Here is a 23,700-nt window from a genome sequence, read left to right as displayed (position 1 = left end):
TCTGTATATATATCATTAGTATCTGGAAACAATGCCAACAACTAGTCCTAAATACAAGAATTATCGTGGTAGAAAAGAAAGAATCCCTGGCAGCGTTTCGCGAGACGTCTCCTACATATCATCCTGTTCGTGATGCAGTTTTAGTTTAATTTTTCCTTTCGTGATGTCCCAGAGCATCTTTTGCATATAAACCTCACACATTTATAAACGATGAAACAAACTAACAACACGACCACGAGTATGAAAGCCATAACATCCAGCAGGAGAATCTGGTACCAGGCCAACTGATTCGTGTAAGCCTGAAGATGATCCGAGCCGTGTTCCATAACGTGTTCGATCCAGTACGCTGCCCTCTCTCGAGGTGCCATTGGACGGGACTTAAAGATCTTGGAAGCCTTCTGAATGTTGGTGCGGTACTTTGGATTGGTTGCAATATCCTCAATGGCGGCTGCTAGCTCCTCTGGGCTGACAGTTGCCAGTATTAGATGTCTTCCATAGCCTTTGGCGGTGAGTCTTGCAGCATTGTAAATTTGGTCACCGATTACCGGAAGCCCTAGCATCGGGACTCCGTGATACACTGCCTCGTGCTGGCCGTTGCTGCCGCAATGAGTGACAAAGACTTTGGTGTTCGGGTGAGCCAATAAGTCATTCTGAGGCACCCAGTCAACAATCTTTAAATTTGCAGGCACTTTTACCGTTGGTTTTGTCAATTGCCTGAATACGACCTTGTACTTGACCTTCTCGACGGCCTGAACGATCCTGTTGACATAATCCACTGGAAGAAAGCCGATGGTTCCACCGAATGTGATGACCACCAACCCCTCAGTGGCGCTGTCAGCAAAAACTTTAAACTCTTCTTCTAATGGAAGCGGTGGGCTTGTTACAATGCCGCCAACGAGAATCATATTTGGGGCCAGGTGTTTTGGCACGTCCACCAAGGAGTCTTGGTCGATCAGCCAAACGTGTGTCTTCATCATCAAATCATGGAGCGACTCAAACGGGGTTTCACAAGTAGCCTTCAGTCTCCTCTCATCACACTTCAATACCGCTGATAGCGTGTTGAAATACAAGAACGATTTAAGACGCTGCAAGAAGGTGGAAGCCATAGAAAATGTGGTGTCAAACTGTGAGGGACTCAGAAACGGAACCTGTAGTGACATCGCCAAGGTGTTGAACGGCATAAGTGTACTGATGGATGCATGTTCTATTCCCAGTCTATATGGAATGGTGTACAGGCAGGTCCAAATGCCAACAGCGCCATCCACAACTGCGAAGTCGAACTTCTCTTTTATCAACTTTTCAATAAGGTCGGGGTTGTCAACCATGTTTTCACTATCTGTCTGGATGATATTGAACATATTTTGCAATTCTGTGGAAGTCCCTTCTTCACCCAAGCCCTTTTGGAACTCAACAGTGTCCAGTTTTAATTCTTCTTCACTAGTTTTGTATCGTATGATTTTCATGCCCGACTTTAGGATAGTACTAGGGACCTTCAGACCTGAGTGGACCACTATGTGGACTTCGTGGCCCTTCTTCAGAAGCCCATCTCCGACTGAACTCAACTGTAGAACGTGGCTCCTGGTCACTAGCGGGAGAAGGAGGATTTTCTTACCAAGTGAGAAGGAAGTCCCCCACACAAGGACTAGGACGAAAATTCCCTTCATCTTGTAACGGGTGAACCTGCAAAGAACTAAACGATAATTTTGATTAAGGATTCTAAAATACCTTGGTACCGTAAAGTCAACTTTTAAATGGAAAATGCATAAGCCTCGTTCTGAGAGTGGAGTGTTTTGGACACGCAACCAAGATGCTCTACCAAAGTTCCCTCGGGTTGCACTAAAATGTGGAAACCATGCACACAGCTCACTTCAGAAGTTTGAGGCTCTCCAAACACTGCTTCAAACACAAATCAGCCAAGGAAGCATCAACCACCCTAAGTTTTTTAATGAGCACTACACATATTTGCTGAGAAAAACGCTCCAAATAGCCCATTTGCGCGGATTTTAGCATCACTTGAGCGAGCCGATGCGGACTTCCTATGCACGCTGCCGTAACATAATGTAAACAACGGCGCTACCGGCGCTCCGGGCAGGCGATGGATGGAATTTGCCATATTCAAGTTATTTTCGTGGCCTATCTTTTTAAGTTTGAGGTATTTTAGAATAGAAATTGAACCCTCGGCTTCGGACCTTGGTTGAGTTACCAAGACACTCGAGGGTGGAGCTAAAATACAGTCCAAACCCGAGCCGATACGCCTCGGGTTCAATTTCTATTCTAAAATACCTCAAACTTAAAAAGATAGGCCACGAAAATAACTTGAATATGCGCGAATTTGGCAAATTCCATCCATCGCCGGCCCGGCCGGAGCGCCGGTACCGCCGTTGTTTACATTATGTTACGGCAACGTTACAGAAAATGAGACATGTACATTTTGTACAGCGCGCATAGGAAGTCCGCATCGGCTCGCTCAAGTGATGCTAAAATCCGCGCAAATGGGCTATTTGGAGGGTAGTTGATAAAGTATGGAATTAGTGAAACCTTGGAAACACTGATAAACCTTGGAATATTCAATGTAAACCATGGAATCACTGTGCAAATAGCGCGGGAAATCGGGTGCGTTCCTTCCACGATTTATACCCTCCCAACTGACAGTCTCGTCCCAGCTGACTTTATTGATAGCAATTTGCCAGTTCGTTCAGAAGCCAACATTTTTAATGTGGAGGATGACGTCATCAATTGGCAATGCGCTGTGGTCGTTAAAATATTTTATTTCTCTTCAATGGAAGCAAAAATTAGTTTTTATGATTGTTTTGTATTCCATAGACGATAAAGTATTATGCTCGGTACTAGATGCACGAGATCATAGGAGAAACACACACGTGAATAAAAAAACCCGCTTAGAACTGGTGACGTCACAAAGATCTCTGCATCCCTCGATGCGTACTGGAAGATGTAAGAAATCGCTCACGGCGAAGGAAATTTTCATCCGCAAACTTCGGTGATAAACATACATGACTAGGCTTCTTTTATTCATCGTTTGTTATAAAATATCAGTCAATCATAGACAATTAGGCCTAGACATAGTCGTCAACCTTATCCATGCATAATGCATGACAGGCCCCCAACTTCCCAAGCAACTCGTCTGATCGAAAAGGCCCCGTGTGGTGGTGGCGTATTTATAAGCGGAGCGCTATTGGTCCATATTATGGGTGTGTGGTGGGCGTGTCTTCCCATATTTGGGAGATCAGTACTGTACACTGGAGGCGAGGTACAACTGGGTTGTTTTAAAATATAGACTATTGAATCGGATATGCGACAGATTTCTAAATTACCATAAAATTCCGATCTGATCATGTAAGAATAAGCTCCAAATGTTGATTCGTAACCACGTTAGGTTCGTATGGCATTATTTCATGTTTTTATGCATTTTTAGGACTGATTCCAAGGTTTATCACTGGTTCCAAGGTTTCACTGATTCCAAGCTTTATCAACTACCTATTTGGAGCGTTTTTCTCGGCAAATATGTGTAGTGCTCATTAAAAAACTTAGGGTGGTTGATGCTTCCTTGGCTGATTTGTGTTTGAAGCAGTGTTTTGAGAGCCTCAAACTTCTGAAGTGAGCTGAAATTCCATTGACGTGACGTGTGCATGGTTTCCACATTTTAGTGCAACCCGAGGGAACTTTGGTAGAGCATCTTGGTTGCGTGTCCAAAACACTCCGCTCTCAGAACGAGGCTTATGCATTTTCCATTTAAAAGTTGACTTTACGGTACCAAGGTATTTTAGAATGCTATACAATTTCATATCATCTTTTTCAGCACCTCGTACACAAGTTACTGTCAGGTCGTCACTGCATGTTGGTAACGCATTTAAAGGGACAACTTGATCATGGCATTTAGTATTGGAATAATGTAAAATTTTATCATGATATTGGTAAAGGGTTCTTCTTAACACATATAAAATTTGGTGAGGATTGATCGGCTCCAGGGGTACTTTTTACCAAAACCAATGAACAGCCATGTACATGTAATGTACACAGTGTTTAATGCAGGGCTCTCGGTGATCAGTAGTAGAGTGGTTAGAGCGCCGGGCTTATAACCAGGAGGTCGTAGGTTCGATACTAAGTCGAATCAACACTGTTTCATCTGTGTGTCCTTGGGCAAGACACTTCACCCTACTTGCTTCTCTCCACCCAGGAGTATAAGGGTACCAGGCTGACTTTAACTTTTTAACTCAGCTGGCCATCACGCAGGTAAGGGGGAGGAGGGCATTTGTAAATTTGCGCTCAGCTGTGTGATGGGGGGGGGGGGGGGGGTAGAACATTTTATACGCCGTAAAATGTAATTAAGTAAGTAGAAGTATGAAAAAGAGGCGACGTTCAGGTTAGAATTTATAGGAAGGTATAAATATGAATTATTGCAGGGCATAATTCTAGTTCGGGTGGAGCTCAAATGTTGGTCAAAATCTCGGCTCTGCCTCGGTTTTAGTCTACAATTTAGCTCCACCCTCACGGTTTTGGTGAGGCAACCAATACCTCCAGTTCGTTATCAATTCCTTAAACTATAAACCGAGAAATTGCGAGTACGTATACTACATGAACAAAAGACTAACAGACAATATTTGTTTAATTCGCCCTATTAAATTGTTGTCATACCTTGTTTCAGCAGCTCTCTTTCCACTGATGAAGGTCTGTTCCCATGCGGTTAAGAACAACTTGACCTTTTGAGCCGAGAACCAAACATACACATGCTTTATTACCAGCCCAATATGCTCTACTAAAGTCCATTCGTAAATCTTATGTCCGTATCGTTTGCAGGGCTCTGGAGGGCGAACTACTGGTTGGATTTCTTTGAAGTTGGGTTTTTATTGATCCTTGCCTCAAACCTAAACAGGATTTTGGTGTTCAGCATTCTCAGTGCTGAAATAAATAAAATTCTTCAGCGAAGTCCTATTGTCACCCTGGATAGACCATATTTTGTTTCATGATATTTCTCATTCATTCTTGGTACATGAGAGGAGGGACACAAAAAATAATAACCTGAACATTTCATCCAGATTCGTCGAGAAATAAACCGTACTGAGCGGAAAATGTCCGAATTCAGTGCACTACGTCAATGAACACAAATGCATGCTAAAAAATTTATTTCGTTACCATGGATACTAAAGTGAAAAGAGCATGCTTGGTTTTGAGGTGAAGTCCAAGAAATCCCACCAGTAGTTCGCCATCCAGAGCGCCAAACGATGCGGGCGTAACATTTACGAATGGACTCTAGTGTTATAGCATGAAGCCCGTCTCGACGTCTTGACAAGCTCTATCGTGTTAAAAGCTCGACATTGGCCTATAAGTTGTGAAAGGTATGTATGGATATAATGAAACAAGATATTGCTAGGCTATTGATAAGTGATTTACATGTCATAAAACAATCCGATTGAGTATTCGATCAGTATAATGTACACTATTGATTAGATAGGCGACTCTAGCTGTCTTTGTCATCGTTGGCCGGTCATGTCAGGTCCCAGTGTCAGAGTTGAGAATCGGCACAAATGGTATCAGGCCGCACCTGTCAATAAATTCTAAGCCATTTTGTTTACCTTCATCACTTGTCGGCCACTCTTACTTTCCGATGACTAGCATAATACCCGTGGCGCGGGTTGTTTTAGGGTGTGGGCTTACTGTGGGGTTGGGGCAATTTGGGTGAAATTAAATGATATGTCTTGGGGTTGTGATGTTGTCTTGATTTTGATGATTGGGACAATCTGGGTGATATGGGTTGATTGTTCTGAGGGGTTGTGACCTTGTCTTCTTCTAATGATTGAGGCAATCACGGTATATGTATTGATAGGTCGGGGGGGGGGGATTTGTCTTCATTGGCTTTGGTTTGGAGGTGGGGTCGAGTATGGTATGGAGCAAAACGACCGGAAAAATCAAACTCCACCACTCTTCAAAGTGGTCCCGACTTATTTTGACGAACTATTTCGCGAATGGTGAAGAGGCAATGGCGTGTTACGAACTTAGTACAACAAATGCCGCGAGCATAGTGGGTGGCAGCACCAGATGGAGGAAGCAGTTCGCCTAGGGTTTTTTCGACACCCTCCGCACGGACTCCACTCGTTCTGGAACACTCACTTACCTGTTAATCTGCAGTGGTTAGCCTGTTTTTATCGCAGTAAAGAAATGTTAATCGGGATTTTATATCATATTTTATATTTGCCCCTTGTATTCATATGGGGAGCTGTGCGCTAATTTGCGCCCAGTGCTTGGGTCGGTGAGGCGGTTTTGTAATTATGAGACGTGTATCACGTGATGAATTCCCATACGGTACTTAGAAAAATTAAGAGCGATTAACAACGTAAGGGGGAAGGTACGACCAAAATAAAGGAGGAAAATTACGGAAATTGATGAATGCTTCAAACATATAGTGGCCCCAATACTTTCCCGGCTTACTTTTGTATAATCCCACACTTTCGATTTAATAGATGGCCCCATATGCAAATCAGACCTGCTGAAAAGGCCCCTTATGTTAATGAGTATGCCCATATATAGAAAGAACAAAAAATGCTATTCTCCTCGATCGCTGCAAAGTTTACCCATTTCACCCGGCGAGGACCATCTCCATATCAACCACGACTTTCAATAAAAGTTTCGAGGTCATCCGATCTGAACTGACGGAGGAGGTGTGTGACAAACTATTTCTACGTCCATTATAGTAGTGATTTACTAGCTTTGTATAGCTTCATAAATAATGTATACCGTTATATCTACAATGTATTTCACGTGTTGTTGATAATAAATACGAATGAAGAACATCATCATTATCTTTTGTGTTCTCCTATGAGCGAGTATGCGTTGCTCACCCCAGTTCTGCGCTGGCCAATCGGTATGAGAGGCTGAGTTTCTACACGCCGGTGAGCCTGCAAAAGGCGGGTGCCAGGTCGGTCAGATTGAGTTAGACGAAGCCGCAAATATGGGTCTCTACAATTTGACAGTACGACAAAATTATTCACGCGACATATATAATGTTATACCTAGTCAAACACGACCTAGCGCCACATTTACGAATAGCTCGCAAAATTTGCGGGTACCCAAGCGAATCAATCACATGGCTATACATGTATTTCATAAAGTACCTTACATCCACATCTTGAGAAATTGTACATACCAACGTCATGCAACCAGCTGAAACTAAAAAGATTTTATTTTTCATATTTATGAAAGCAATGCATCGCTAAACCCAAGCAAATTTTCTCCAAATTTTAGCAACCATGCAAGATCATCGCGCAAAGTTTGCGTGGTCGTATTGGGAAAGGCTCAGGTAAACCACTCAAAAACAGCACAATATTTGCCAAATCTCCGGATCTCCCGCAATCTTTTCGAGACTGCCGAAACTTTGCTCTTCAAGTGCGTTTTTTAGCAAGTCACTCTGGCACATTTGGCAAAGCATGGTTGGAACGTTTTATCCTCCTTTAAAGCGATAATTGTTACCCCTGATTACCGGCTGGGTCTTCTCGATCGTAATGCATGACGTAATGTGCTTTGAGAACCTCTCACTGTGCTGCTCAACCAGCAAGTGATAAGGCGACCTGCTTTCCTTGACCTCGTTTTATATACAAGAATTACCGTAGTAGAAAGAAAGAATCCCTCGCCAGCGTTTTGGGAGACGTTTCCTACATATCATCATGTTCGAGATGCAGTTTTAGTTTACCTTTTCCTTCCGTGATGTACTAGGGCATCTTCTGCATATAAACCTCACACACTTGTAAATGATGAAACAAACTAACAACACGACCACGAGTATGAAAGCCATAACATCCAGCAGGAGAATCTGGTACCAGGCCAACTGATTCGTGTAAGCCTGAAGATGATCCGAGCCGTGTTCCATTACGTGTTCGATCCAGTACGCTGCCCTCTCTCGAGGTGCCATTGGACGGGACTTGAAGATCTTGGAAGCCTTCTGAATGTTGGCGCGGTACTTTGGATTGGTTGCAACGTCTTCAATGGCGGCTGCTAGCTCCTCTGGGGTGACAGTTGCGAGTGTTAGATGTCTCCCTAGACCTTTGGGGGTGAGTTTTGCAGCATTGTAGATTTGGTCAGTGCATAACGGAAGCCCTAGCATAGGGACTCCGTGATACACTGCCTCGTGCTGGCCGTTGCTGCCGCAATGAGTAACGAAGACTTTGGTGTTCGGGTGAGCCAATAAGTCATTCTGAGGCACCCAGTCAACAATCTTTAAATTTGCAGGCACTTTTACCGTTGGTTTTGTCAATTGCCTGAAAACGACCTTGTACTTGACCTTCTCGACGGCCTGAACGATCCTGTTGACATAATCCACTGGAAGGAAGCCGATGGTTCCACCGAATGTGATGACCACCAACCCCTCAGTGGCACTGTCAGCAAAAACTTTAAACTCTTCTTCTAATGGAAGCGGTGGGCTTGTTACAATGCCGCCAACGAGAATTATATTTGGGGCCAGGTGTTTTGGCACGTCCACCAAAGAGTCGAGGTCGATCAGCCAAAGGTGTGTCTTCATCATCAAATCATGGAGCGACTCAAACGGGGTTTCACAAGTAGCTTTCAATCTCCTCTCATCAAATGTCCACGTCGATACCGCTGTTATCATGTTGAAATACAAGAACGATTTAAGACGCTGCCAGAAGGTGGAAACCATAGAAAATGTTGGGTCTAACTGTGTGGGATTCAAAAACGGAACTTGTAGTGACATCGCCAAGGTTTTGAACGGCATAACTGGACTAATGGATGCATGTTCTATTCCCAGTCTATATGGAATCGTGTAAAGGCAGGGCAAAAACCCACCTGGGCTATCAACAACTGCGAAGTCGAACTTCTCTTTTCTCAACTTTTCAATTAGGTCGGGGGTGTCAGCCATGTTTTCAATATCTTTCCACATGATCTTCAACATATTGCGGAATTTTACGGTAGTCATCCCTTCTTCAGCCAAGCTCTTTTGGAACTCAACAGTGTCCATTTTTAATTCTTCATCACTAGGTTTGTATCGTATGATTTTCATGCCCGACTTTAGGATATTACTGGGGACCTTCAGACCTGAGTGGACCACCATATGGACTTCGAGGCCCTTCTTCAGAAGCCCATCTCCGATTGAACTCAACTGTAGAACGTGGCTCCTGGTCACTAGCGGAAGAAGGAGGATTTTCTTACCAAGTGAGAAGGAAGTCCCCCACACAAGGACTAGGACGAAAATTCCCTTCATCTTGCAACTGGTGAACCTGCAAAGAATTAAACGATAATTTTGAAACTTTACAATTTTATATCATGTTTTTCAGCACCTCGTACACAAGTTACTGTCAGGTCGTCACTGCATGTTGGTAACGCATTTAAAGGGACATTTTGGTCGTGGGATTTACCAAGCCAGGATGATAATGTGCCTTCTTTCCACCATGCGCCGCCACTTGTAGTATCATACTAATGCTGATCTCCGATAATGACTTTCGCCAGTGTTGCGAGGCAGTTTTGGACACTGGCTTGCGAATTACAGGCAGGCCTGAGGTTATACTCCGTTCTAGAGCATTGTTTTTGCATTTTCAAATATTTTTCAAAGATCCTCTTTGGAGTAGTTGCGGACCTGCTGGAAGCTGTTTTTCGTCATCTCAAAAGTCAAGTTATTCTCAACCGCATTGGAACAGACCTTCATCAGTGGAAATAAGCGACTCAAGAGAGGAAGCGTCGCACATGTAGCGAAGACTCTGGGTGGCTTTTCCCTGAAATAAGAACAACTTACGGTATCCGGATCCCGGAATCGTCAGCAAGGACTCCCAAACAGACGAAGTAAGGAGAGCCCCTCGCAATGGAGCACATCGACCAGGCTTCTCCCAAATAGAAGTGGACGTATGTCCACACAAACGGGTCGACCAGGCATCCCCAGAGAGAAGTGAACGCATGCTTACACAGAAGGATCGACCAGGCATCTCCAGAGAGAAGTGAGTGCATGTCTACACAGACGGGTCGACCAGGCATCCCCCATATAGAAGTGGACGCAGCTCTAAGAGATGTGGGTGGAGGCCGGTATCGTCGTCAGACTAAATCACAATGATTAAGAACTTTCGATACCTACAGGGAAATACTCAAGCAACTTCCGAGCTGAAGCCGAATCGATTAACAAAGCCGCTAATACTGTTACAGAATCGTCGAATGTGCCAAAAGGATGGCCCGTATTTCATTCATAATTCATACTTGCTAAATTTTGCTGATTATTAAATTGATTGGAAATGCAGCTGTGCGTTTTCATAAACTGTCAGTTTATACAAACATGTCCCAAGTATGCATTAAATGCAAAATTTTAATTTAAAGTCATTTTTTCATACACTTGCTGGTTGCTGGAGAACGAAATAATTCACTAGTGTGCATGCATACGTTTTGTACCTCTGCATTCCCTATTGTATATTTTTATTGGAGAGTTCAGACTAAGTTCTGTATTCCCTCTGCATTCCCTACTGTATTTTGATATTGGAGAATTCAGACTTTAATCCGAGAACGAGAACGAACACGGAGTGGTTTTTTCTCTCTGGATGACGTCAATATTACCATGACACAAACTTTTGGGTCCCTAGAGGTCCTCAAAGTCTTATAATAATGAAATGGGTCTGGTCGGGGCCATTCCGAGATAATGGCAGCCAATTCAAGCATCGATAAATACAGTTCCAATCCTGCGTTAGGAGGATGATAGGATGTGCATCATTTGTAGGGTTGTCACAAAATGAATAACTGAGTATTTTCTACATAAAACATTTATTTGCTTTATATCCTATAATAGAGGTTCCATGTTATGATTAACGAAGCTATTGTTACATGTAGTTTCATAAATAATGTACACTGTCATATTTACAACGTATTTCGCGTGTTGTTGATAATAAATGCGAATGGGGAACATCATCATCTTCTTGTGCGTTCTTCTATGAGCGAACCCCAGTTCTGCACAGGGAAATTGGTAGCTCGGGATTGGAATGGTATGCGTCAAGGAGTTTCTACACGCCAGTGAGCCTGTACACTCCACCTTTAAAGGTAGTCAAAAGGCGGGTGGAAGGTAGGTCAGATTGAGTTACATGAAGCAGCCAATAGGGCGGTCTCTCCCAATTGACAGCACGACAAAATTATTCACGCGTATACGAGGAATGTATTTACAATGTAATACCTACTCAAGCACGACCTAGGGCCATTTCGAATGGCTCGCAACGTTTGCTGGTACCCTAATCAATCGCATAGAAATATTTCATATTTTTCATATTTATGAAAGCTATGCCTTGCTAAACCCAAGCAAATTTTGGAGACCATGCAACCCTTTTTTGGTGACTTCTGGAGGGGTCATTTGCACCCAATGCCCTCTCCTCTTCCCCCGTCAGCTATGCCCCTGAAAAATGGAGACTACTATTCTTAAATGGAAAATCTCCCTTCTCACTACAGTCAATCCTTCCAACAATAACATGGATTTCGTTGCCTATCTTCTGCCCCTGTCCCTCTCAAATGGATTTGAAGCATGAACTCGTTGATACATGTCTGTAAAAATCATTCCCAAGTAAATAAACATTCTTTTCGCAAGACGTATGTGCAATCCTGCCTTTTCGAGGAAGCATGTTTTTTCCTTGGTTTAGGCTACGTTTCAAAAACTCTTCAGCTGCTTCTGATCCATATAATTACATATGATCCTAAATCTTGTTTAATGTGAAGCTCTGTTTCATTAGTATCTGGAAACAATGCCAAGTAGTCCTTAAAAACCTGAGTTCAAGTGATGACTCATCAAGCTAGCTTCTAGTGCATAGTATCATAGTGCACGACGTTATGTGCTTTGAGAACCTCTCACTGTGCTGCTCAACCAGCATGTGATAAGGCGACCGGCTTTCCTTGACCTTTTATATGCAAGAATTACCGTGGTAGAAAGAAAGAATCCCTCGCCAGCGTTTTGGGAGACGTCTCCTACATGGCATCCTGTTCGTGATGCAGTTTTAGTTTACCTTTTCCTTCCGTGATGTACTAGGGCATCTTCTGCATATAAACCTCACACACTTGTAAATGATGAAACAAACTAACAACACGACCACGAGTATGAAAGCCATAACATCCAGCAGGAGAATCTGGTACCAGGCCAACTGATTCGTGTAAGCCTGAAGATGATCCGAGCCGTGTTCCATAACGTGTTCGATCCAGTACGCTGCCCTCTCTCGAGGTGCCATTGGACGGGACTTGAAGATCGTGGAAGCCTTCTGGATGTTCGCGCGGTACCTTGAATTGGTTGCGACGTCTTCAATGGCGGCTGCTAGCTCCTCTGGAGTGACAGTTGCGAGTGTCAGATATCTCCCTAGGCCTTTGGCGGTGAGTTTTGCAGCATTGTAGAGTTGGTCAGTGCATAACGGAACCCCTAGCATAGGGACTCCGTGATACACTGCCTCGTGCTGGCCGTTGCTGCCGCAATGAGTAACGAAGACTTTGGTGTTCGGGTGAGCCAATAAGTCATTCTGAGGCACCCAGTCAAAAATCTTTAAATTTGCAGGCACTTTTACCGTTGGTTTTGTCAATTGCCTGAATACGACCTTGTACTTGACCTTCTCGACGGCCTGAACGATCCTGTTGACATAATCAACGGGAAGGAAGCCGATGCTTCCTCCGAATGTGATGACCACCAACCCCTCAGTGGCGCTGTCAGCAAAAACTTTCAACTCTTCTTCTAATGGAAGCGGTGGGCTTGTTACAATGCCGCCAACGTTGACCATATTTGGGGCCAGGTGTTTTGGCACGTCCACCAAAGGGTCGAGGTCGATCAGCCAAAGGTGTGTCTTCATCATCAAATCATGGAGCGACTCAAACGGGGTTTCACAAGTAGCTTTCAATCTCCTCTCATCAAATGTCCACGTCGATACCGCTGATATCATGTTGAAATACAAGAACGATTTAAGACGCTGCCAGAAGGTGGAAACCATAGAAAATGTTGGGTCTAACTGTGAGGGATTCAAAAACGGAACTTGTAGTGACATCGCCAAGGTCTTGAACGGCATAACTGGACTTATGGATGCATGTTCTATTCCCAGTCTATATGGAATGGTGTACAGGCCGGTAATAATGCCACCAGGGCCATCCACAACTGCGAAGTCGAACTTCTCCGTTCTCAACTTTTCAATTAGGTCGGGGTTGTCAACCATGTTTTCACTATCTGTCCACATGATCTTCAACATTTTTCGCACTTTTGCGGAAGTCATCCCTTCTTCAGCCAAGCTCTTTTGGAACTCAACGGAGTCCATTTTTAATTCTTCATCATTAGTTTTGTATCGTATGATTTTCATGCCCAACTTTAGGATATTACTTGGGACCTTCAGACCTGAGTGGACCACTATGTGGACTTCGTGGCCCTTCTTCTGAAGCCCATCTCCGATTGAACTCAACTGTAGAACGTGGCTCCTGGTCACTAGCGGGAGAAGGAGGATTTTCTTACCAAGTGAGAAGGAAGTCCCCCACACAAGGATTAGGACGAAAATTCCCTTCATCTTGCAACTGGTGAACCTGCAAAGAATTAAGCGATTATGTTTTTCAGCACCTCGTACACAAGTTACTGTCAGGTCGTCACTGCATGTTGGTAACGCATTTAAAGGGACAACTTGGTCGTGGGATTTACCAAGCCAGGAGGATAATGTGCCCTATTTCTTCCATGCGCCGCCACTTGTAGTATCACACTAATGCTGATCTCCGACAACGATTTTCGCCAGTGTTGCGAGGCAGTTTTGGACACTGGCTTGCGAATTACAGGCAGGCCTGAGGTTATACCCCGTTCTAGTGCATTGTTTTTCATTTTCAAATCGTTTTCAATGATCCTCTTTGGAGAAATTGCGGTCCTGCTGGAAGCATTTTTTGTATGGAAAATCAACATAAAATCTTTATACGGGCCGTATCACGCAGGAAAGGGGAGGAGGGCATTTGGAGATGAACATTTCGTACGCCGCAAAATGTAATTAAGTAAGTAGCAGTATGAAAAAGATGAGACGTTCGGGTTAGAATTTACAGGAAGGCATAAGTCTGAACTATTGCCGGGCATAATTCCAGCTCGGGTGGAGCTGAAATGTTGGACAAAACCTCGGCATATGCTCCACCCTCGCGGTTTTGGTGAGACAACCAATACCTCCAGTTCAGTATGAATTCCTTAAACCTAAAACCGGGAAAATGTGAGTACGTACTACATGAACAAAAGACTAACAGACGATATTTTTTTAATTCGCCCTATCAAATTGTTGCCTTACCTTGTTTCAGCAGCTCTCTTTCCACTAGTGAAGGTCTGTTCCAATGCGGTTGAGAACAACTTGACTTTTGAGACGAGAACCAAACATACACATGCTTTATTACCAGCCCAATATGCTCTACTAAAGTCCATTCGTAAATCTTATGTCCGTATCGTTTGCAGGGCTCTGGAGGGCTCTGGTGGGCGAACTATACTGGTCGGATTTCTTAGTGAAGTGAAACCTTAACAGGATTTTTGGCGTTCAGCATTCTCAGTGCAGAAATGAATAAAATTCTTCAGCGAAGTCCTAGTGTCACCCTGGATAGGCCATACTTTGTTTCTGGATATTTCTCATTCATTCTTGGTACATGAGTGGAGGGACACAAAGACAATAACCTGAACATTTCATCCAGATTGGTCGAGAAATAAACCGTACTGAGCGGAAAATGTTCGAGTTCAGTGCACTACGTCAATGTACACAAATGCATGCTAAAAATTTATTTCGTTACCATGGATACTAAAGTGATAAGATCATGGTTGGTTTTGAGGCGAAGTTCAAGAAATCCGACCAGTAGTTCGCCATCCAGATTTCCAAACGATGCAGGCGTAACATTTACGAATGGACTATAGTGTTATAGCATGAAGCCCGTCTCGACGTCTTGACTAGCTCTATAGTGTTAAAAGTTCGATATAAGCCTATTATGCTAGGCTATTGATAAGTGATTTACGGGTCTTTTTAATACATTTAATTCAATCCAACATATATAATTTGGGTCCCATCTTTTATTGAATAAATGTTATTTTTACATGCAATGGTAACCGATTGAATATCCATTGTAGTCACGCACCTGTGAAAAATTCTTCATCCACACTTTGGACACGTTCATCACTTTTCCTCCACGATTATTTCCAACGAATGCCAAAAGCGTAATGCCTAAAACATGTATAGATAAATGTACGAATTACACAATAGTGTCGCTTTTGAACCCTATTTTGCCTCCTACGTGGGCACTGTAGACGACCAGTCTTTCTTGAGGCATGGATGCACGCCAGGTGCTGCTTCTGCAAGTGTCGAAATCCGCATCTTAGCTCCATTTTATAAGGGGCAATAATATTCTTTTTCATAAAGAGATAACTAGGGGTTTTTCGAAAAGCCCCCGAAACGTCATCGCGACTAACGACCCCATTGTTCAACCTCCTGATTACGATGGGATCGAATCGGTCGCGTTGGCGATCTTTCTTTAGGTGGGGGCTTCGCGGAACCCCCCCCCCCCCCCGCCCCCCCCCCCCCCACGTCGCATTGGGCGAGTCGAGACCAAGATGATGGAGCTAAAATGTAGGCAAAAGTGCCGACAGATTTTGGGTTAATCGCTAAAAGGGCAAGTCGTATGAAAACTGTGTCCTTAAAGAACTAAAGAGAGCCACCTCGAAAACATAACCTACTCCTCTGTTTATAATGAACTGACATAAATGGTAGGGTTTCTGTTTCGTTAGTGGTCCGTCTCCATCTAATGGAAAGCAAATCTATTCATACCACTTGTCCTTTAAGTTGAATTGAGCAAGTTTGCTTTTCTCATTGACATGCAGTTTGACACAGAAACAATGGCGCAATCAATTTCAAAACAAATTTAATTCACGCAACTGTTACAAAAGAAATTCTTTCACTATCTAAATAAAACGGGTGTAACATAAATCAACGACCTATTATTTTGTTTTTCTGGGTAGTTTAAGGGTTCTGCACTGACCTGTTTTCATCCAAACTTCCATCAGTTTCCTAACTAATGTTATGCCACATGATGGCCATTGATGTACGAGTGACCTTGGCACTGAATATTGAGAGAAAAATTAACCGCTACATGTCGCAGCAGTAAGGTTTCCCAACCCTACGACGACGTTTATCTATTGTGAACTCTACACAATAGATATGTGAACTCACACAATAGATAAACGTCGTCGTAGGTCACACAATAGATAAACGTCGTCGTAGGGCCTGACCTGGTGGCTGCAAAACCTCGACTGAAATCAGCGCCAAAATAGGTGGCGTCGTAGTTTATTCGCTGTGCATAATGGGACTTGTGAAAAAGCTTCCTATGATTGGCACTGATTTCAGGTGATACGAGCCTTGCCAGATTTGGCGAATCTCTTCAGAATTAGCAGGCGTCTGCGACTGATAAGCCCATACGTAGATGGGTGAATACCGACAGTTGATATTGGCTTCATCGTGTAACTCATTCAGACACTATAGAGAAGAGTCAGATGGGCCAGGTTATGGTTCACAAAGTGGCCGTTAGGTGTCTCTAATTTCTACTAGAACAGTAGCATTGCTCAAATTGCGAAAGGACTATTGTCATCACTGTCAAATTGTGCACCACACCCATTTCCCCAACAGACCCAGTTCCCCCAACTGCATATCACTCACCGCAGTCGACCAACAGGACCCCCTAACTCATCCTGCTGCATAAAGTCGCTACTTAACTCCTGCACCACCCGTACAACCCTGAACTACAACAAACATGTTCAAATTAGGATTTGACTGAGTTATACATGTAACTGCAAGTTTATCATTAGGCGCAATTTGCGAAATCAATTTGTTTTCACTCTTGCAGCGAAAGATTGCGCTGTTGGTTGGAGAGGAACCCTTGATATTGTATCTCTGAGCCGCGCTCTCCGAAGTTGTCCTACTGAAGTCCAAGTCCTGCGACCGCCGCAGACGACAGCAACGAGATCTCGCGAGGAGTTTCCAGAATGCCGCCCGGAAGTTGCGCAGTCTGAAAGCGTAGATGATTGGATTCGCCCCGCTGTTGGCAATTGCTAACAATGCTAACAGAACCCTGACGAAGCCAGTAACAGTGTTTGTGTCATCGCCGACAACCATACTTGTGTCATTTCGGCCACTTAACAAATCAACAGACAAAAATGTTATAAACGGCAGCCAACACAACAAGAACACTAAAACAATAATTGCGATGGTGCCGGTGGCTTTTCGTTCCTTTTTGTACGCCCGCATCACCTTTTTGTCACCTTCACTGCAGTCGATGACGCACGATGATTCGGCGATCCTGGTCGCCTGTTCATGCGCAACTCGTCCGATAACAACATAGAGCGCTATTATGACAACGATTTGAGGCAGAGGAACGCATAGTGTAGTCAACACGTAGTATCCTAACGGCAGAATCACCTTAAAGGTACACGCTTCCTTTAAAGGTACATTGTTCCATAAAAAAGGTAGGATGAAACCTATTCCGACTGCGATTGCCCAGCAGACGCCTATGATACACTTGGCGCGTTTTTTCGTCATGAATTCCTGGTAGGCGAAAGGATAGGCAATGGCTATAAATCGGTCGTACGTTACTGCTGTTAAGTTTGATATAGACGCGTGGAGTAACATTGTAAATCCAGCGAAAGGTACAATGCATTGGTAACTTGATCTGAACAGTTCACAGTCTGGGTACGTCGTTGATAAGATCAGAAAGGGGGCGAACAGACCTACCAAGAGATCACTGAAAGCCAAGCTGCTCACGAAACAGTTAGTCACTGTTTGAAGTTTCTTGTAAAGGAAAATGGCGAGTATCACCATGATGTTACCCGTAACTATCACGACGAACAGGATGACGCTGATGGCGACAATTATTCCCAGCTGAAAATCGGTAATCCCTTGTACCCGGTCGCCCAGGAAGGGCTGTGAGGGGGTGAGCGGAATCATGAAAATCGAATCTTCCGTTCCCTTGTCGTCTGGCTCGCCAGATCCAGTCACGAGCTCTGACGACGACAGATCGGTTGTCGCCATTTATTTCTAATGCCTATATTGAGGAATGTCACACCTGGTAAAAGTCCTTTAGATGCAATCAGTCACGCTAGATTTGTTTTATAACAGACTTAAATTGGTCTATGTCGATGCCAGCAGTCTAGTCTAGTGACTAGGCATTGATACGGTTCACGCGACGCTCGGGGTAACACGGATTGGATTGGATTGGATTGGATATCACTTTCGGTGAGTTCTCCCTCGTGCCAGAATTGACAATGATCCAAATGAAGATTGTGTAATGTCACTATCTATTTCAAACTACTCGTAGAAGACTGGGTCAAGGAAGGAGAGATGCTCCGCGGATATCGATTGCTGCGTGGCTTTGGGCCCGATGACCCAGACGTGTCTCCCTTACTCTGACGACGCCCGGAGAATGCCGACAATATGTGGTGTACCTGAAAATACAAAGGGAAGTTGAGTTAAAGGGACAACTTCGGCATAAGATATGTTGGTTTTTTGTACAAAAACGGCTTCCAGCAGGACCGCAACTTCTCCAAACAGGTCTTTCAACTGCAAAAAAAAACAATGTAACAGCATGGGGCTTAACCGTAGGCCTGCCGCGGCTGAAATTTGCAAGCCATGCCCAAAACTGCCTTCCAACACTGATGAAAATCGTTATCAGAGAACAGCATCAGTGTAATAGTACAAGTGGCGGCACATGGTGTCAAGTCGGCACATTATCCTCCTGGCCAGGTAAATCCCACGCCCAAGTTGTCCCCTACAAATGAATAATCTCACCATCACCCAGAAATTAATGTTCTTCGCACGTATGTTTTCGGCGGGTTTTTAATTCCACAGTCCATTCTAGTGATTGTTCTTCCGATGCATATGTTCAGTACGTCTATATACTTCTAACGTACTCGTAATTGTCTGACAATGTAACGAAAAACACCAGATTTTGTCATATTTGATAGTCACATCACACGTGGCTTGCTTATCTGTCACTGCGATTGGCCACCGCATGAGGAATTTCACGGAAATCACAGACGCGTTATCTTTCAGTAAACAACTATGTGTTTAGCTACAATCTAATAAAGTCCTCTCGTGGTCACTTTGGATGGAAGGTTACCATGGTAACGGTAATAAAGGTCCAGTATTGGCGATAGCGACGCGGAAGGATAACCCAAATATGACTGATTGGTCCGTTTAATTAATTCGGGGCAATAACATAATGTTGAGGGGCTTTTTAAACTGATAGTACAACCATAGACCTACATTTGTTACCTGAAGTTGACTCTCAATCCGGAGAACTCTAATTAGCAGGGAACAGTTGCCCAATCTTTATTATAGACAAACGCCGGAGTTAGCACAACTGAGCGTTATCAATAAATTTCGCTTTACAAAAGCGTTGGGACTTGAAGGGGTACCCGTTCGTAATTACTTTTGGTCCAGTGAAATAGAAATCCACCAATACGCAATGAGTACAAATTTGTTTAAACTTGGTATTCATAGTATTTTTATATATCAGTCTACATAATGACAATGTTGAAATTTATATTTAGTATGTATTTCCGCAATTGGACATTTTTAAATTAAATTACAAATTCAATTTTTTAACGAACGGCGTAGGCCTTTAATGCCAATGTTACTGCTATGAAGCAGTAATGCGTCCAGAATGTGCCAAAATCAAACACTATCGAAATATATAACAAATATTATGTATGATATGAATAAGAAAGTAAAAGTTGGGCAAATAATAATTTATGTATGATTTGAAAAGGAAAGTAAAAGTTGGTCGAGTTCGATTTAGCGCTTAGTAGCTGCTTGTTGAAACCCCAGATTGATTTCTGCGTAGACCAGGATAAAAATGGTCCCAAAAGCGCATTGAGCAAGGTGAGAAACCATGGGAATGCGTTATATAAGAGCCCAACATTATCATTATTATTATTAACGGACTCACTACGGCTTTACTTAAATAGACCCAAGGTATACCCAAGTTCTAATTACTATAGAACTTCAAGATCTAGCAAAAGTGGTGGTGCATGTCAGTAGTCAACCCTTTTAAAATGACAGCCCATTAGTTATTGATGCTGGAGACGAATTACTTACCTTCAATACATTTTGACGCCATCCTATTCCGTAAAATTCACCACTCTAAACGGCTAGGTCGAAATCACTATACTGTTTTTCAGTTTACGGACGATCGTCTTCTCCTGATATACTTCGCACCGATCAGCAGGCGGCGATTCGACAAACAGCAAACCAAACTGCTTTATGAGAAATCTCCATCACCGGAATACTCTTATACGTGCCACTGCTTTCCAATAATCTTGTTAACGGGCGCAGTTTTACTGAACTGAGCAGGAAAGTCGTGATAGCGTCAGCAAACGACCGATTATAATTCGATTTCCTTAAAGGGGTACGCCGTTATTTCACATTTATTTACCGTTGATGACGCCAGCAACGCTGTTCTTATCCATCGCACTTTTTTCCTAGAAACCATTGAGTTTAAATAATGGTTGTAAACGAAGTCTCTGGGTACAGCATGTGCTATATGGTTATTGGTCCAATAACTCCTCGTTCTTGGTGTTGAATGAAAGCAACATTGATAGACTGGTGTTTGCTCACTTCGAGAGGGTTTTCCTCTGATGATGTGATTTTAGACTTTCCTTGAAAACACCATAATTGCCTTCATGTTGCCATTTTATGATCCCGTGAATCATTATCAGATAATTGTTAATATCGGTGCCGGTATATAATGTATGTATCCGCAACACCCCGCCGATACTTTTTGTCAAGGGGTGACCAGAAGCACCAACATCTTGACTAGAACTTGAAATCCTAAAGCAATCAGAACTCCTTCAAAACGAAGAGAATGCCAATTTCAAGGTCAGGTAGGAGTCTCGTCTTTGTTTTCCAGAGAACAGCCTCCCAGGCTTTAAATCTGCATTGACTTCGTTTCGAAGGCGTTCTAATTGCTTAAGGGGTTCAAGCTCTAGCAAAAATGGTAGTACCTATATGATCAACCCAGAGTATTGCGTCAAGTTCTTGTTTTTTGGGTCAAAACCTATGTCAAGAACTACCGACTTCTGCAGGAGGCACTTTTCCCCAAGCCTGTATCGAGAGACTTAGTTACACAGCCATAAATTCTCGTGTCAGACAGCCCCCATAAGTACAAGATAAGAGGAGGCAAGACATGGTGATATATCCTCGAGAAACATCAGTCTACCTACAATATCCCTTTCAACGGAATCAAGAACATCCCATCATACCAGCAATAAACCGGGACCTGGTCATCCTGAACTTCAGGCCAACACTCGGCACTATCCCCCAACACTCGGCACTATCCCCAATAACGTTTCACTGTGCGTTGGGAGGAGGACTGACCCTGTTTTTCGAGGATCGGGCCCAGTAGTTCAAAACAAGTTTTGTCACCCGCACTGGCGTTTATAACGCCAAGTTATTTATGACAAAATCCGCTTGAGACGACCCGCGCGGCCCTTGTGTAAGCTCGAAAACGCCAAAGGAAAGTGTCGCGGTCCTAGGATGACGAAGGATTCAATTATGCGCCGGCCGATAACCTCGGTCTCGACAGAACTGTATACCTTAATCCTTCATTTTAAAATAGGATAGTGATGGATACTTTTTCCGGGAGGGGGGGGGGCATTTTAGACTGTTACATGGGTCGAAAACGTTTTCGGTTGTACCCCAAAGCAACGACTAGAGACTGTCTGCCTTCGTTAGAATTCGGGGCACTTTTCACAGTCTCCACCTGCAAAGGGACTGTTGCACCGTGGACAGAGGTGTGCTCGAAGATTGCAAGTTATTAAAGGGGAACTATAGGCAGAAGCAGTGGGGTTAATTGGCCCTCTACAGGTGCCTAATGCCCAGTAAGTGGTCAATTTTGATTCAGCAGAAAATATATTCCTCGAACAAGGGTAAATAGTTCGACGTCGTGTGAATTAGGAGAGACCCCTATTAGCGACGTGATGAAACTTTGTCATGCCTACCTAGCTGCTGCCTATATCGTCCTTTAAAATGGCCATTTGAAGCATGTCTTCTTCAGTGCATAAACACACAGAAGTTGATTCTTTTCATGAATCAAGACTAGGCCCCCTACAGTATTTTGATTCTATAATTGTCATCATGTTTGTGTAGACGAAAATGTCAAACACAATGCATGTTTCTAGGAAAAAAAATATGACATTTTATATAATATAACGCTTTATTATTCCATTTAAGGGTTGATAATTCCTCCATGGAATATACTACTTCAATCAAATGTAATAAAGTACACACACACATCGAAACAAGTGACCCAAAAAGTTCATTGGCCTCGAGTCGATGTAGGGCACAAGCAAAAAGGTAACAGAAAATTCATCAGTCTGGACAGGCCAAATAAACAGTCTTCTCCCATTTTGAAATGTGTTCTGGATGAAAGCCAGCTTAATTGTGGTTCTTTTCTGAAGTAATTGTAACACTCTAATTATGACTCTAAACCACCGACATCAAATCTGCCTGAGACTTGTTTGGCAAACACGGGGGTCTGAAAAGATAGTAAACATGATTATTCACCCTATAAGAATCATTTTCTAGCTTGCCAATGTGCAGGCATCTATCTAGGTCGAGTAACATTGTTTAACTGGTTGTGACTTTGTCTCTGGTTGTGATTTTGTCTGGGCTGTCATTAGTCTCAGCGGCTCAACCTTGTCCCACTGAGGTAGCACGTATCTAGCGGCAGATCAAGTGACGTCATTTATCTGGTTGTGACTTTGTCTCTGTTGTGATATCATACTTTCAACCACACCAAGGTAACAGGTGGCAGATTGAATGACGTAATTTCTCTGGTTGTTACTTAGTCTCTGGTTGACATAAGTTTCAGCAGCTCAACCACGTCCAACTAAGTAGGCAGGTATCAGCTGCTCGCATAGAAAAAGAAGTTCCGCAGTGCATACATGGTAGGAGGAGAGACAAAGCGATCAAACACCAGCAACCACCTGTCTACAAAGCCTCTTCAAAGTTTCTATAACTATGCTAAGGATGTCATGGAAAAGTCAAGTCAAATACATAATCTTGGCCCTACTCACCTCTAAGATATCTGGTGAAGTTCCCTGGGGTATCTCTGGTCTGCAGTGGTTGGTCTTATTTCTCACTTTTTGACATCCTTGTGGAATAATGTATCACGGAAATAAGAATCAAATTTGCAGATGCAGTGGTTTTAAATTAAGTATTATTTTGCCTCATTCTGTATACAACGTATTATATTTCTATGTAATCTTAGGCAGATTATCAATTTACAGTTCAACAGAAGTTACTCATCTTCCTTATCATATCTGCGTCTAAAATAGAGCTTGTCATGCACAACCAACATCTAACAAGCTATCTCTCAATCCATTACACTCAGATAATGACAGCTGAGACAATGGGTGATATGAATAAAGACTAGCAAATGCTTTTATTCTGGTTTTGTACAGGAAGGCCTAGTGTAAATGTACATTGAGATTTAGATAAAAGCATTTGCTAGTCTTTATTTCCTATCACCCATTGTCACAGCCACCGTTGAAACACTGATAAAACCTGATGAAACCGTGATATGTATCTTTTTGTACTTTTTCTGAGTACGTTTGAGGGACAAGGCGTACAGCATTAAATATCTGTTGGTAAACTTTGCAAATAAAGAAGAAAAGAAGAAAAAAGATATCACTTATCAGAGACAAAGTCACAA

General features: G+C 43.1%; 4 protein-coding genes across 6 annotated transcripts; all 4 read right to left on the bottom strand.

Moving 5' to 3' along the window:
- Positions 1-16: 16 nt before the first annotated feature.
- LOC135500205 (UDP-glucuronosyltransferase 1A5-like) lies at positions 17-1,676 on the bottom strand. Its single transcript, XM_064791491.1, has one exon. The coding sequence runs from the start codon at positions 1,662-1,664 to the stop codon at positions 141-143; it is 1,524 nt and encodes a 507-aa protein (XP_064647561.1). The 5' UTR covers positions 1,665-1,676; the 3' UTR covers positions 17-140.
- A 5,501-nt stretch (positions 1,677-7,177) lies between these two features.
- Positions 7,178-10,184, bottom strand: LOC135500365 (2-hydroxyacylsphingosine 1-beta-galactosyltransferase-like). Of its 3 annotated transcripts, none has more exons than XM_064791797.1 (2): positions 10,088-10,184; positions 7,178-9,242 (listed from the first exon to the last, which is right to left on the bottom strand). In XM_064791797.1, exon 2 carries the CDS (start codon positions 9,224-9,226, stop codon positions 7,694-7,696), a length of 1,533 nt encoding a protein of 510 aa, XP_064647867.1. In that variant the 5' UTR covers positions 9,227-9,242; positions 10,088-10,184; the 3' UTR covers positions 7,178-7,693. The 3 variants fall into 3 exon arrangements, with proteins under 3 accessions (XP_064647867.1, XP_064647865.1, XP_064647866.1); XM_064791795.1 differs by having other exon boundaries at positions 9,921-10,145; XM_064791796.1 differs by lacking the exon at positions 10,088-10,184 and adding an exon at positions 9,755-9,832.
- A 587-nt stretch (positions 10,185-10,771) lies between these two features.
- LOC135500745 (UDP-glucuronosyltransferase 2C1-like) lies at positions 10,772-14,326 on the bottom strand. The gene is made up of 2 exons (XM_064792399.1): positions 14,253-14,326; positions 10,772-13,521 (listed from the first exon to the last, which is right to left on the bottom strand). The coding sequence occupies exon 2, from the start codon at positions 13,503-13,505 to the stop codon at positions 11,973-11,975; it is 1,533 nt and encodes a 510-aa protein (XP_064648469.1). The 5' UTR covers positions 13,506-13,521; positions 14,253-14,326; the 3' UTR covers positions 10,772-11,972.
- A 1,463-nt stretch (positions 14,327-15,789) lies between these two features.
- Positions 15,790-20,307, bottom strand: LOC135500440 (adenosine receptor A1-like). The gene is made up of 2 exons (XM_064791914.1): positions 20,085-20,307; positions 15,790-18,430 (listed from the first exon to the last, which is right to left on the bottom strand). Exon 2 carries the CDS (start codon positions 18,015-18,017, stop codon positions 16,698-16,700), a length of 1,320 nt encoding a protein of 439 aa, XP_064647984.1. The 5' UTR covers positions 18,018-18,430; positions 20,085-20,307; the 3' UTR covers positions 15,790-16,697.
- Positions 20,308-23,700: the final 3,393 nt, after the last annotated feature.

The sequence above is a fragment of the Lineus longissimus genome, chromosome 16, assembly GCF_910592395.1.
Source record: "Lineus longissimus chromosome 16, tnLinLong1.2, whole genome shotgun sequence".
NCBI classification, from domain to species: domain Eukaryota; kingdom Metazoa; phylum Nemertea; class Pilidiophora; order Heteronemertea; family Lineidae; genus Lineus; species Lineus longissimus.
The sequence above is the reverse complement of the archived record's forward strand: the minus strand, read 5'-3'. Positions and strand labels throughout refer to the sequence as shown.

Excerpts from the sequence above, each read along its gene's own strand:
- LOC135500205 (XM_064791491.1), bottom strand. The coding sequence starts at position 1,664 with ATGAAGGGAATTTTCGTCCTAGTCCTTGTGTGGGGGACTTCCTTCTCA.
- LOC135500365 (XM_064791795.1), bottom strand. The coding sequence starts at position 9,997 with ATGGGGGATGCCTGGTCGACCCGTCTGTGTAGACATGCACTCACTTCT. Across the intron at positions 9,243-9,920 it reads TGCCTGGTCGATCCTTCTGT|GTTCACCAGTTGCAAGATGA; the intron begins GTAAGCATGCGT and ends AATTCTTTGCAG.
- LOC135500745 (XM_064792399.1), bottom strand. The coding sequence starts at position 13,505 with ATGAAGGGAATTTTCGTCCTAATCCTTGTGTGGGGGACTTCCTTCTCA.
- LOC135500440 (XM_064791914.1), bottom strand. The coding sequence starts at position 18,017 with ATGGCGACAACCGATCTGTCGTCGTCAGAGCTCGTGACTGGATCTGGC.